Source organism: Chiloscyllium plagiosum, unplaced genomic scaffold (genome assembly GCF_037043375.1).
Source record: "Chiloscyllium plagiosum isolate Xiang-an unplaced genomic scaffold, Cpla_swu_hap1 HiC_scaffold_12, whole genome shotgun sequence".
Classification (NCBI taxonomy): Eukaryota; Metazoa; Chordata; class Chondrichthyes; order Orectolobiformes; family Hemiscylliidae; genus Chiloscyllium; species Chiloscyllium plagiosum.
The window spans coordinates 106523600-106537883 of NW_028270150.1; the positions used below are offsets into that span (position 1 = coordinate 106523600).

General features: G+C 41.0%; 1 protein-coding gene across 4 annotated transcripts in view; it reads right to left on the reverse strand.

The window, feature by feature from the left end:
• The window catches only part of vwa8 (von Willebrand factor A domain containing 8), a 367132-nt gene that overhangs the window by 237391 nt on the left and 115457 nt on the right, over positions 1–14284 (reverse strand). For all 4 annotated transcript variants that reach the window (XM_087993166.1, XM_087993165.1, XM_087993168.1 and 1 more), the window contains exons 8-13: positions 13515–13623; positions 13330–13434; positions 12041–12169; positions 9861–9995; positions 9675–9752; positions 1512–1672 (exon numbers count right to left, since the gene is read on the reverse strand). In XM_087993166.1, the coding sequence (XP_087849292.1) occupies positions 1512–1672; positions 9675–9752; positions 9861–9995; positions 12041–12169; positions 13330–13434; positions 13515–13623 (717 nt within the window). The remainder of the gene's footprint in view (positions 1–1511; positions 1673–9674; positions 9753–9860; positions 9996–12040; positions 12170–13329; positions 13435–13514; positions 13624–14284) is intronic.

The following is a 14284-nucleotide window of genomic DNA, read 5'->3' on the forward strand; positions in this document are numbered from 1 at the left end:
TTCCAGTAGACTGGAGGATAGCAAATGTGGTTCCCTTGTTCAAGAAGGGGAGTACGGATAACCCCAGTAACTATAAGCCGATGAGTCTCACTTCTGTTGTGGGCAAAGTCTTAGAGAGAATTGTAAGGGATAGGATTTATGAACATCTGGATAGGAATAATGTGATCAAGGATAGTCAGCATGGTTTTGTGAAGGGCAGGTCGTGCCTCACAAACCTTATTGAATTCTTTGAGAAGGTGACTAAGGAGGTAGACGAGGGTAAAGCGGTAGATGTGGTGTATATGGATTTTAGTAAGGCATTTGATAAGGTTCCCCATGGTAGGCTACTGCAAAAAATACGGAGGTATGGCATTGAGGGTGAGTTGGAGGTTTGGTTTAGGAATTGGCTGGCTGGAAGAAGACAGAGGGTAGTAGTTGATGGTAAAGGTTCATCTTGGAGTGCAGTTACTAGCGGTGTTCCGCAAGGATCTGTTTTGGGACCATTGCTGTTTGTCATTTTTATAAATGACCTGGAGGAGGGGCTAGAAGGTTGGGTGAGCAAGTTTGCGGATGATACGAAAGTCGGAGGAGTTGTTGACAGTGAGGAAGGATATGGCAGGTTACAGCGGGATATAGATAAGTTGCAGAGCTGGGCAGAAAGGTGGCAAATGGAGTTCAATGTAGGTAAGTGTGAGGTGATTCACTTTGGTAAGAGTAACAAAAAGACGGGGTACTGGGCTAATGGTCGGATACTTGGTAGCGTGGATGAGCAGAGGGATCTTGGTGTCCATGTACATAGATCTCTGAAAGTTGCCACCCAGGTAAATAGTGCGGTGAAGAAGGCATATAGCGTACTGGCTTTTATTGGTAGAGGAATTGAGTTCCGGAGCCCTGAGGTCATGTTGCAGTTGTATAAGACTCTGGTGCGGCCGCATCTGGAGTATTGTGTGCAGTTTTGGTCGCCATACTATAGGAAGGATGTGGAGGCACTGGAACGGGTGCAGAGGAGGTTTACCAGGATGTTGCCTGGTATGGTAGGAAGATCGTATGAGGAAAGGCTGGCGCACTTGGGGCTGTTTTCATTGGAGAAAAGAAGGTTTAGGGGTGACTTGATAGAGGTGTACAAGATGATTAGGAGTTTAGATAGGGTTGACCATGAGAACCTTTTTCCACGTATGGAGTCAGCTATTACAAGAGGGCATAGCTTTAAATTAAGGGGTGGTAGATATAGGACAGATATTAGGGGTAGATTCTTTACTCAGCGAGTCGTGAGTTCATGGAATGCCCTGCCAGTAGCAGTGGTGAACTCTCCCTCTTTATGGGCATTTAAACGGGCATTGGATAGGCATATGGAGGATAGTGGGCTAGTGTAGGTTAGGTGGGCTTGGATCGGCGCAACATCGAGGGCCAAAGGGCCAGTACTGCGCTGTATTTTTCTATGTTCTATGTTTGTTGCTCCAGTGAGTGGCAATCTTTAAATCAATTGTAAATGTGTACAGATAGAGAAGCAAACATTCATTTTGTAACATTACCTCTGAAGAACTGCCAGTGTTCCAGGGTTGACACGATGAATGCCATCAAGGACTACCAGCTTTCCTTCTAAGGCAGCAGTGACCAGTGGTGCGTGTCGCCAAGCAGTGTCACCATTAGGAAGAGTGTACCTCTGCTGAAGCAAATCTCTGGCAGTCATGTCCTATTATGCATTGGAAAAAGATCAGTGTTACACCACATTGGTCATTTCAGTATAGTCTGCTTTGTCCCAGAAATCCAATCTTGAAACCAAGGTTGCAGTTATATTTGCACTGCTGTCCCACAATTGCTGGTTTCTTTAGTTTGAATTTCCTATGCTGTTAGTTCATTGGTGATAAAGAAGTGTTTGAGGTTTGGGATCTCAAATCCAAGGCTAAGCTCATTGTTTGCAGAGCAGGAGTGACTCCCTCACTCCTGCACATTTCAGAGACTTGAACAACCAACAGCAGGGACATCTAAGTGCTAAAGTACCATCAGTGGCACCTTCAAAAGATCCTCCAAATCTAGTTGCAAGAAATGTGATATTTGTTGTGATGAATGTCACATCACAACACGACTGAATTTTATATTTCATTCGAAAGGGACAAGACTGAATCTAAGACTAGCATTTTGAACTTACATATGAGCAGCAATATGGGCATTGAAATTGAGCTAGCTGAACTGAACTGGAAATTAGGTTCAGGGATAGATCAATAGAGAGAGAGTTGCAAACATTTAAGGAGATAATTCCAAATATTTAGATTAAATATGAGCTAAAAGGAGAGGCTAGAAAAACTTAGGTTGTTTTCTCCGGAGCAACAGAGGCAAAAGGGAAACGGAAGAGAAGTCTATAAAATTATGAAATTCATAGATAGATTCTGACCGTCAATCATTTCTCCCAGAGTCTAATATGAGTAGCATGCATTTAAGGTGAGAGGGGGAAAGTTCAAAAGAGATGAGTTTTTACACTGAGTGGTAGGAGTCTGGAAAGTACTGCCAGAGGTGGTGGTGAAGGCAGATACAACAGGAATGTTTGAGGTAATTTTAGATAAGCACATGAATATGCAAGGAATGGAGGGATATCGACCATGGGCAGGGAGAAGAGATTAGTTTAAGTTGGCATCATGTTCAGCATAACATGGGGGCCGAAGGGCCCGTTCCTGTGCTATATTGTTCTATGTTAAATGCATTCTACTGTCAGGAAAAATGCCACATGGAGGATGCACCACATGTGGCTATCTAAAGAAACTTGGGAAGGTATCAAACTTAAGAAAAATGTCTATATCTGCACAAAGATAGGTGGCAGTTCAGATAACTGGCCAAACTACAGCTAACGGTATAGATTGACAAGAAAATGAATCAGGACAAAAGTAATTAAAATGTGACAGGAAGATAGCTAGAAATTTAAAAATGGATAGCAAGAGTTTCTTCACATACCTGAAAAGGAAAACAGTAGGTAAAATGAGTGCTGGTCCTCTTGAGAATAAGAACAAGTTATTAAAATAAATAATAAAAAATGGGGGAAGTAATGAATAAATATTTTGCTTCTCTTGACATGAAACAGGATCCAAAAACATTTCATCAATATCTGCAATGTTGGAAGTAGAAGGGTGGGTGGAACCTGGTCAAATTCCAATCACTAGGGAAGTGGTACTGAGTAAAGTGATGTGGAGTGATAAGTCCCAGGATCCTAATGGACTTCACTCTAGGGTTTAAAAGGGGGTGGCGAATGAGGTAACAGATGCATTGGTGTTAGTTTTCAAAACTTTGCTAGGATCTCAAAAGGTTCTATCAGACTGAAATGTAACAACTATACCTGCTCTATTCAAGAAGGGAGCGAGACAGAAAACTGAAAACTAAAGGTCTGTTAGCTTGACGTATATCAATAGGGAGGTGATAGAATCGATCGTTAAGTTGGTTATAGATGAGCTCTTTGAAAAATTCAAGGCAAATGAGGAAGAAATTGTTTTGTGAAACAAAAATCATGTTTAACTAACTGATTACAATTCTGTGAAGAAGTAACATGTGGTCGAAGGACAAACTATAGGTATATTCTACTTGGATTTCCAGAAATTATTTAACAAAGTGCCACTTAAAAGGTTATGCTGCAAATTTGGAGCTCATGGTGGAAAGCAGAACATATTTAGCACAGATAGGATCTCATCAGTGTCCTGTATAACTGAAACATAACCTCCTTTTGTACTCAATTCCCCTCGTAACAAATTATAACATTCAATTAGCTATCCTAATTCCTTGCTGTACCAGTGTGCTAACTTTTTGTGATTCATAGATGAGGATCCCTTGATCCCATTGCATCTCAGAGTTTTACAATCTTACCATTTAGGAACAAATTTATTTTTCATTCTTCCTGTCAAAATGGACAATCTCATATTTTACCATACACTCCAATTGTCAAATCTCTGACATCACTTATCATATTCTAGACCTTTTTGTAATCTCTGTCTATCATCTTCACAACTGATTTGTCGAACTATCTTTGTGTTGTTAGGCAGCCATTCCTGTCATCACATCATCTGAGTTATTTGTAGAAACCATAAAGCTTGGAGATCCTAGCCCAGATCCCTGTGGCATACCATTTGTTACATCTTGGTCAGCAGCATCCAAGGAGCAGGAGAATCGGGATTTCGAGCATAAGCCCTTCAAGATACATTTTCAATTCCAATTAAAAATTACTCTTCATACTATTTCTATGTTGCATTAACAATAGATGGCACGGTGGCACAGTGGTTAGCACTACTGCCTCACAGTGCCAGAGACCCGGGTTCAATACCTGCCTCAGGCAACTGGCTGTGTGGAGTTTGCACATTCTCCCCGTGTCTGCGTGGGTTTCCTCCGGGTGCTCCGGTTTCCTCCCACAGTCCAAAAATGTGCAGGTCAGGTAAATTGGCCATGCTAAATTGCCCGTAGTGTTAGGTGAAGGGGCAAATGTAGGGGAATGGGTCTGGATGGGTTGCTCTTCGGAGGGACGGTGTGGACTTGTTGGGCCGAAGGGCCTATTTCCACACTGTAAGTAATCTAATCATACAATGAGTTTCATGGCAACTGTATTTTACCTTAATCCATTTGCATCACAGCTTTTGGGGTATCCAACTTATGGGTTCTTGATAAACCGTCCACTACAATATTTCCATTTCCAGACACATGAACGGTTTTTAAGTTGTATGGCTGGAGGCTTGAGCTCCACCAGAATGTCTGTAAGTTCGTGTGGCCTGTGCAATTACTTATCTCTTCCACAATGTTGTGTATTTTGAAATGACGCAAATCAAGACTCGTGTCTCCTTCTTCACTGCTGAATATTTCCACATTTTCACAGAATTATTATGGTGCAGTAAGCCATTTGGCCCATTGTGCTTGCACTGAATTTAGAACAAACAACAAAAAAGAACAATACAGCACAGCATCAAGCCTTCCAAGCCTGCACTGTCAAATTTTGCCCTTCCATACTAAAACCGTCTTCACTTACAGGACTCGTATTCTTCTATTCCCTTCCTATTCATGGATTATCCAGGTGCTTCTTGAATGCTACTCTTGTGTTTGCTTCCATCACCTCCTCTGGTAATGCTTTCCAGGCACATGCCACCCTCTATGTGAAAAACCTGCCTCATACATCTCTTATAAACTTTCCCCCTCGCACCTTGAACCTTTATCCCCTAGTAAATGACTCCTCAACCTTGGGAAAAAGCCCAGGGTCCACTCTATTCATGCCATTCACAATCCTAATTACCTCTATCAGGTCGCCCCTCAACCTCCTGCATTCCAAACTAGACAACCTTTCTTCATAGATAAAATCCCCCATACAATGCAACATCCTGGTAAACATTTTCTGTACTCTCTCTTAAGCATCCACATCTTTCTGGTAGTATAGTGACCAGAAATGTACATAATATTTATTGTCTGTTACTAATCTCCTGCCTTATCTCCATATCTTTGCACGCCATTTCTACCCAAATAATCATCCAATACCATTGAATGCTTTAAGGTACTATGTGGCCTTGTCCCACAATATAATCTAAGAAAGTCAATCATTGGAATATTGCTGGCATGGCATGACTTAGCAATGATAAAGTCCAGACGGTGCTACAAGAATTAATATTTCTTTGGCTCTATCAGTCAATGGAACTTGTCAATTTTCTTTTGGCAAATCAATTCTCTTGGCGAATCATACATGTCCATTATATCATTGCAATCTTTGAATTATGGAATAGGATATGAATCCACTTTTGTTACCACATTGACTTTGCCAAATCAATCCAAAGCTTTGCAAACCATCCAACTTCAGCACCATCATGATAAATGAGCTATGAGGGTTCAGTTCAATAATGTCATGGTCTAGCATGAACCTGATTTTTTCCTCACTTGAACTAATTTCTTGCAATTGTGTCTGCAAGGGTGTTGTTTTATATATAAGGCACTGCCCACATCAACATCATGAACACCTAAAATTGATACTTTCGTTTACTTTCACAAATCAGTTCAAGATTTTACAATAGCCTTTCTAAAACGGAAGATAGAAATTTTATTTTTGTTTCACTCCCTATCATTTCTTTCACTATCACAAACAGGTTTTTCTCCTATCATTCCTGTCATCTCTTCAACAGAGTAATAATGTTCAGTATCTGTGAGTGCATCGGCATTCGGCAGCATTTTAAGGAACTTCCTTTCTACGTATTTTGCTTTGATCCAGGCTTCTTTCTGCTGCCTTGTGCTTGCTGGCTGGGGTTTCTTCAGTCCATATTCCTCACATCTTCCTTCGTAAATATGATTAATAGTGTTGTTTCCCAGCTCGCACGTCAACTTAAGTAACTCTGGCTCCCAGGAGTCCAATGTGAGAGAACGAACCTTGGAACACTGGACACCAAGGCTCCTGTGAATTCCAGAGCACTCAATGCACAGTGTGATCCCAAGGTTGATGCTTGCCCATCGAGGGTCAGCTTGTCCGCAGTCACAGCACTGGTCATTGCCAGCGATGCCCTGCACTCGCTGCAGGATGCTTTCACCCTTCACACTGCGATCCCGGGAGTCACTAGCAGAGTCAATGCTGCTAGTAGATGGAGATGCAGTTCTGTCCAGCCTATTGATGTAATTGTTATCTGGACTCTCTCTGTATGCAGTGGCAATGCTAGCCTGCACTGCCTGAATCCAGGCGAGACGTAACTTTTCCGAGTCTGCCTGCAGCATACAGCTCTTGTTTGGAGAGACAACCTCAAAACAAAAGCGCCTCTCGATGTCCTCACAAGGTTTGACGGAACAAAGCCGTAAATCGTCGACCACCACAGTTAATGCATCCTTCATCTTCTTCTGATACACCAGCTGACTGTTTTGTATTGAAAACCACCTCCGGTTCCAAGTCTTAAAAGCATTGCTTGCTCTCTTGAACAAATAACCTTCCATCACCACTCAATTAGGAGCATCGATATTGAATTCAACTTTGGAATCATCATATGAGAAGTCCAGCGTATTATCAAGTCTGCCAAAGATCTTCATGTTTATTTCCAAACGGTTCGCGTTAAAACACGCTGCTTTTCAAAAAGAAGTACGATGGAAATCAATTTGTGGGCGGCACGGTGGCGCAGTGGTTAGCACTGCTGCCTCACAGCGCCAGAGACCCGGGTTCAATTCCCGCCTCAGGCGACTGACTGTGTGGAGTTTGCACGTTCTCCCCGTGTCTGCGTGTGTTTCCTCCGGGTGCTCTGGTTTCCTCCCACCATCCAAAGATGTGCAGGGTCAGGTGAATTGGCCATGCTAAATTGCCTGTAGTGTTAGGTAAGGGGTAAATGTAGGGGTATGGGTGTGTTTCGCTTCGGCGGGTCGGTGTGGACTTGTTGGGCCGAAGGGCCTGTTTCCACACTGTAATGTAATCTAAATGTGACATGCTCACTGATTCTCCTGACTGGTGAATTTACTACATAATTTCCATCACTAAACTTATTTTTGATTTGCTCTTAGTTAAACTGGATTTTAATGGTTTCCAACGGACAAAAGATAACAATATTAACAAAACAAAACGTTGCTCCTTTTTTAAAGCCACTCTAGTTTTCATTGTCAAATGCTTTTTGGCAAATTCAAATACTTTGGTTAGTTTCAATTTGAAGCTGGAAGTGTAGTTTCTGACTTTTGGTTAATCAATTTTTTAAATTCAATTTAAGTGAAGCCTTTAGCTCATGTGCAAGTATCAGGTCAAATGGACTGGATAGCCCTGACTCATTAGGAGCATTCCTAATGAAAGAGAGCAACAAGAAAATTTGTTTTTACCCCAAGACTTAGGACATCTTGAACAATAAGCTCCAATCATAGTTTTCACAGTTTTAAGCCACCTTTCAAATGCACTTTGATTTGTGGGCAATATCAGCAAAAGATGCAAATTATTTTATTTTTAAACTAAACAATCATGCCTTGAAAATTTGCAAGATAAAATGTGAACCTTGAACCAATTGCACTTTTTTGGGTGATCCACATCTTGTTAAAATCAACTAGGTAAAAACAATGACTGCAGATGCTGGAAACCAGAGTCTAGATTAGAGGGGTGCTGGAAAAGCACAGCAGGTCAGGCAGCATCCGAGGAGCAGGAATACTATTCCTGATGAAGGGCTTTTGCCCGAAATGTCGATTTTACTGCTCCTTGGATGCTGCCTGAACTGCTGTGCTTTTCCAGGACCACTCTAACCTAACATCTCATTAAAAACAACTGAAATAGCATTCCCACTACCATATTCACAGTTTTTTTGTCCTAAAAATAAAGCTTCAAAAAAATCTCATTGGGACATCCTTAACTATTAAAATACATTGATGTCCATTCCGGGCTCTAGATGGGGTACTAAACAAACCATTTGAGATCTGCTGAATGGTTCTTGAGTAAGCTGAATTAGAATTAAAGTTAGAATTAGCTGTATTGTCACATGTACTCAAAAGTGTACAGTGAAAAGTGTACCACCTGCTGCTTACAGTGCCATCTTAGGTTCAAAGATCCCTAGGTACAGCTTTTTCAGTTACAGTTATTGGAAAAATGGAGAAGTAAAAGACGTCCAGCATTGCAGATTTAGGAATAAGTCTGTATCTAAAGCGGTGGGTGCTCTCTATCTTACATTGACTATGTCCTTAGCGCATCACAAATTTGCCTCCTTCTGCCTTAGTATCATATGATAAATACATCATGTATTTGTTTTGAACCTTTTTCACAGCTTCAGCTAAGATTTAGATTGAAATAACTTATGATCCTATTTCAGATGATACTGAGAACATCTTGTTCCAGTTTTCTTGAACAAAACTAGGAGAAGTAACTACTTTATGCTCAGGCTGACCATCAGCTCCACTAACATCCTTTTACCTCTGCATAGCCTTGTAATAAAGTTATCTGTTTTCCACTGTTAGGATGATGCACATAACAATGGACGACCTTTCCATTAGCCGCCCTAATCTTAACAGCAGCACAATACCATTCTTGCCAGACACTTTCTCTTTTTAATTTCAATCATTAATCCTGACTCTAGTGACCAAGGTGCCACCTTTGAGTTGGAAGGATATGGATTCAACTCTACAGAGATGGAGTACATAATGCAAGCTGATACACCAGTGCACTATTGAGGGAGCGTGCACTGTCAAAGATAAAGACAATAAACCGAGACGCATTTGCCTTCTTTGTGGATGTGAAGATACCATGGTTACGTCATACTATTTCAAAGAAGAGCGGGGGGGCTTTGCTTTAGTGTCCTGGCCAATATTTATTTATCAATCAACGTCAAGAAAAAGATTCATTCTCATTATGCTTCTTATGGGAACATGTTCCATGCAAATTGATGTTTTATTGCTCCATTGGTACCATTCCCTGTAAAAGCATTTTTGGACACCCTGAAGTCACAAAAGGTATATAAATACAAGCCAGCCTTGTTTTCCTCATTAAGCCAATCTCCTACAGCTTCGCTTCAGTTGCTGGCCAAAGTCATTACATGGTTCTCTTTTGACAACTGCACAGCAGCGGTGAAGAGTTCCAGATTTCTACCTCTGGTTTAACATGTACAACTAAGACAGTATCTCAAATAGAATCCCAAATTTTAAGAACTATAATTTTAGCTCCAATCTTCCAATTTTCTGCATTATCCTTCACTCTTTTGCTCCTTGTTTCTACTCTCAAATAGTTTTTAGTGTGTTTAGTGCATGTACAAAATTACCTGATATAGTGTGATGGGCTCAATTCTGTAAGCCAACAGGTCAGCGAATTCCTTAGCAATCACAGTTTTGCCACAACCCTGCATGACGAGAATATATATATGTTTTTTCAAAGCATCATATAAAACAACAAAAACTGGTACCAGTGCAAGCTTTGCAATGTGCAACACAATCAACTTTCATATTACCTTTCCACCAATTAGACAGAGGTCCTTTACCATGTGTGACTGAATCATTTCGGCCAGGAGTCTGTCGTGACTGGACGTTCTGACGAAGTTTGGTGACCCATTGTGAAACTTTAATCGTTTTGTTCCAACAGGAATCTAAAATTCAATGATTAAAAGCATATCCTTATTACCTTTACTGATTTCAATCTTTAATATTACACTTCCAAGGGTTTAAGTAATTAAAAGTAACACTATGGATATCTTGAGACGACAATTTTACAAGTTTCAAATAAATGAGTGACTTGCTAGGCCATTTCAGATAGTAGTCCAGAGTCAACACATTTCTGTGATTCTGGATCTAAAAAAATCAAACTTATTGAAGGCCTCTATTTCTCTGTCAAGTGATACAAATTAAAATCTTTACAATTTTCTAACTATCATTCCTCCACATGATAATTTGAGGAATTTTATATCAAATTTTTTTTAGAAGCATTTTATTGCAGTAAAGAAGGGCACTCATTCCTAAGCTTAATGCAGTTTGCAACAAGTCAATACAATATAACTGACAATATAATTTGCATTCAATGCAAACAAAAAACAGCAACATGAATACTGTCTGAATTGAGAACTTGAAATTTATTCCCTCGATCTATTTCAATTAACTTTTTCTGTGCAAGTGGACAAGTTGGACCAATGGGTCTGTTTCCGTGCTGTACATCTCTTTGACTCTATGACATTGTACACAAAGGAAGCTTTCAAGAGGCAGTTTTTTAAATACGTTGTTGATGAATATTTCAAGAAACAAAACAAAATCAACTAATCGTTTTTGACCTAATCAAACAGTTCCTCAGTGCAGTACACTAAAATGGAATACAAACCAGAGCATTTACGTTTCAGTGACCAGTTTATTCTAAATGGTTTAATCAGATAAAATAATCATCAACAGTGTCAATGAATAAAGCAAGTTTTGATTTAAATTGCAGATAACTGACGAGCCATTGTAAATAACAATGTAGTTGTGTTCCTGGACTGAATAGAAAATTGAAATAATGCAGTTCACCTCACTTACCACAAACTAGACTTTGGTGAATTCAGATTACTTTTATTGCAGTTCAGCAAATGAGGGTAAATCCCTGCCCTCCCAGTCAGCAGCTCTGCTGAAAAGGGAGCATGGCCTTGAGTCAGTATTGTGACATGGTACTGGATCAGTGGTGCTGGAAGAGCACAGCAATTCGAGCAGCATCCGACGAGCAGCAAAATCGACGTTTCGGGCAAAAGCCCTTCATCAGGAATAAAGGCAGAGAGCCTGAAGCATGGAGAGATAAGCTAGAGGAGGGTGGGGGTGGGGAGAAAGTAGCATAGAGTACAATGGGTGAGTGGGGGAGGAGATGAAGGTGATAGGTCAGGGAGGAGAGGGTGGAGTGGATAGGTGGAAAAGGAGCCAGGCAGGTCGGACAAGTCCGGACAGGTCAAGGGGACAGTGTGGAGCTGGAAGTTTGAAACTAGGGATGAGGTGGGGGAAGGGGAAATGAGGCAGGGCAGAGGAAATGACCTGGGAGTTGCAGTGGGAGAGGGACTCCCTGAGATTCTTGTAGAGAGAGGAGGAAAACTTCTTCAAGGCAGGCATCCTTGCAAGACCTGTCCGGACTTGTCCGACCTGCCTAGCTCCTTTTCCACCTATCCACTCCACCCTCTCCTCCCTGATCTATCACCTTCATCTCCTCCCTTCTATTACGGGTTAATAGAAATCACGCAGGCACAATGGGTTCTTCTGCACAATAACAATTCTGTGATACTCACAGCAACAGAGTTGATAAGTAACAATAACTCCCATTTTTCTTGCAAAGAAACTAACAGACATACTCTGTCAGATCAGTAGCCTGAGCTTTCTGTAAGCACAAAAGCTGTACAACCAGAACAGCTCCAGTAGGAATGGAACATATTTATTTGGATAAAGATGGGTCACCTTCTGGAGTTAAAATGTGGCCTTTTCTTTGTAAAAAGGTGATAAAACAGGGCTGTTTTGTAAAATACAATTGCAATAAATCTGGACTCAGTGACTTAAGTACAAATAATATCAAAAATTGAAGACAGTTATACTAAGTTTTTCAATACACGCCAGAAGCCAATGATAGGGTTAAAAATATTTTTAAGTGATCTATTGCTGTTTATTCTACCATTGCTTAAATCAAAATCATTACCTGAAAGGCCACTTCTTTGTCACCAATTTGAAGAGAAGCTATGGCTTGTGAAGCCTGTCCAGTGATTTCTTTTATGCCAAGAACTGTCTTTGTGGTCAATGAACTTGAAGAGTCCAGTAACTCAAACGTCTAAAACAAACAGATTTTTAACTCATCGATTGCAAAGGAAGAGGCACATTGCAGTAAGATAAACAAATATACAATTTAGAACTAGATGACACTGCTTCCAATTAAGAGGTCAGCCATTTTAATCCAGAGGTCCAAACACCTCCACAGTCTCATTCCTCATTGTCCCTAGCCAAAAGAATGCGGTGGAAGATAAGGTGTTGCCCTATTTGTGGTCTTCCATCTGGGCAGCCTACATCCTGGAGGACTCAACATTGAGTTGTCCAATTTTAAATAATCTTCTCAAAAATCCCTCAACTCCCTTTCAAGTCGCGCCTCCTCCCTTCCATTCCACCTACCAACTCTTCCTTCCAGCTACCAACCAGATTCAGTCCTCCCACCAATCAACCAGGAGGCACCTATCACCTGTGTTTACCTATCACTCCCTCATCATTCTACCCCTCTCTCCACCCAAAACCCTGTCCCTCTTTATCTACCCCACCTCCATTCCTGAAGAACGGTTTTATCCAAAACATCAACTTCTCCTCCTCCTGATTTGCTGTGTTCTTCTAGCCTCCTGCTTGTCTACTTTGGGGTGGCAAGGTGGCTCAGTGGTTAGCACTGCTGCCTCATAGCACCAGAGTCCCAGGTTTGATTCCAGCCTCAGGCGACTGTCTATGTGGAGTTTGCACATTCTCCCCCTGCCTGCAAAAGTTTCATCTGGGTGCTCCAGTTTCCTCCCACAGTCTAAACATGTGCAGGGTGGGTGAATTGGCCATGCTAAATTGCCCATAGTGTTCAGGGATGTGTAGGTTAGGTGCATGAGTCAGGGGTAAATGTAAAGTAATAGGGTAGGGAAATGGGTCTGGGTGGGATACCCTTCGGTGGGTCGGTGTGGACTTGTTGGGTTGTTTCCGCACTGTGATTCTATGATTGGATTCCACCATCTGCAGTTTTTTTTGTCACTAACTAAGGTTACACTTGGCTAGCAATACAGAATATTTTTCAATCAGAGGTGACCTCCCTGGGCATCATCTGCAACCTGAAGCGCAGCTAAAATTGCTCACTTGGTCTGTCCCCTTAAGGCCAAGGCTCAGCAAATCCCTGTCAAACTGGGCAATCGGAGGTCAATTTTCAATAAACAGATCACAATAACAAAAGCTTCACCTTCACCTCCTACTCACCTTCAATACATCGTCCACTCCAGTTCGACCTTCCTTCCCAAGTATTAAATCATATGGATAAAGTCTGTGAAGCAGTTGTTGGGCAGAGAGCATGGGAATCACATCCTGGTCAAAAAGCAGCATGTTAATTAAATTGTCTGCAGAGCTAAAACTCATTTTGTTACTCTGTTGTCAACTGTACATACCATGATCTTAATGAGAGCTGCCAAGTTATCTGCAGGGAACTCAGGAAGACCAAGAGTTGTGGACTCTTGAGAGCAGAGGGTTGTTGCAAAGGATAACATCTGAGATACTCTGATAAAGTAGAAACAATTTTTTTAGTGATGAAGCTTCAGGGACCCATGCACTAAACATTCTCATTTTCTTTAACAGCTAATGGTCTCTTTTTCGTTTTCAGTAAAATTATGAAAAATTAAATTCCTATTCTGCTGAAACAACAAAGCTGCAATTTGTAGGAACATTTCTTCAATGAGGTTAAATTTCAAACAAATGATTATGGCACAGAATTTCACTTGACAGGAGCAAGAATACATAAACTGATGCTGGAACCTTCACTGCTTTTTCATTCCTTCATTCTTTTTGTTATTTTGGGTTTGAACTGAAGATGACCACTGGACTGTGGGAAACAGCTCATGTTAAAGAAAAAGAAACCCAGCATCCACTACTTTCTGTGGAAGAGAATTTCATACTGTCCTGACTGTCGGAGAAAGTTTCTCTTTATCTCTGAGTTAAGAGGGAGACCCCTTCTTTAAAAAACGTCCCCTGGTTTTTGTCTTGTCACAAGGGGAAGCATCCTTCTGCATCCACCCTGTTAGGTTTCCTTAAGAACTATTATGTTTCAATTATTCTAAACTCTAACAAGTACAGACCTAATCTGTTCAGAGCATTAGATAAGCCTTTCATCCAAGGAATCACTCAAGTCAACCTTCTCTGAATTGTTTCTAACGCAATTCTA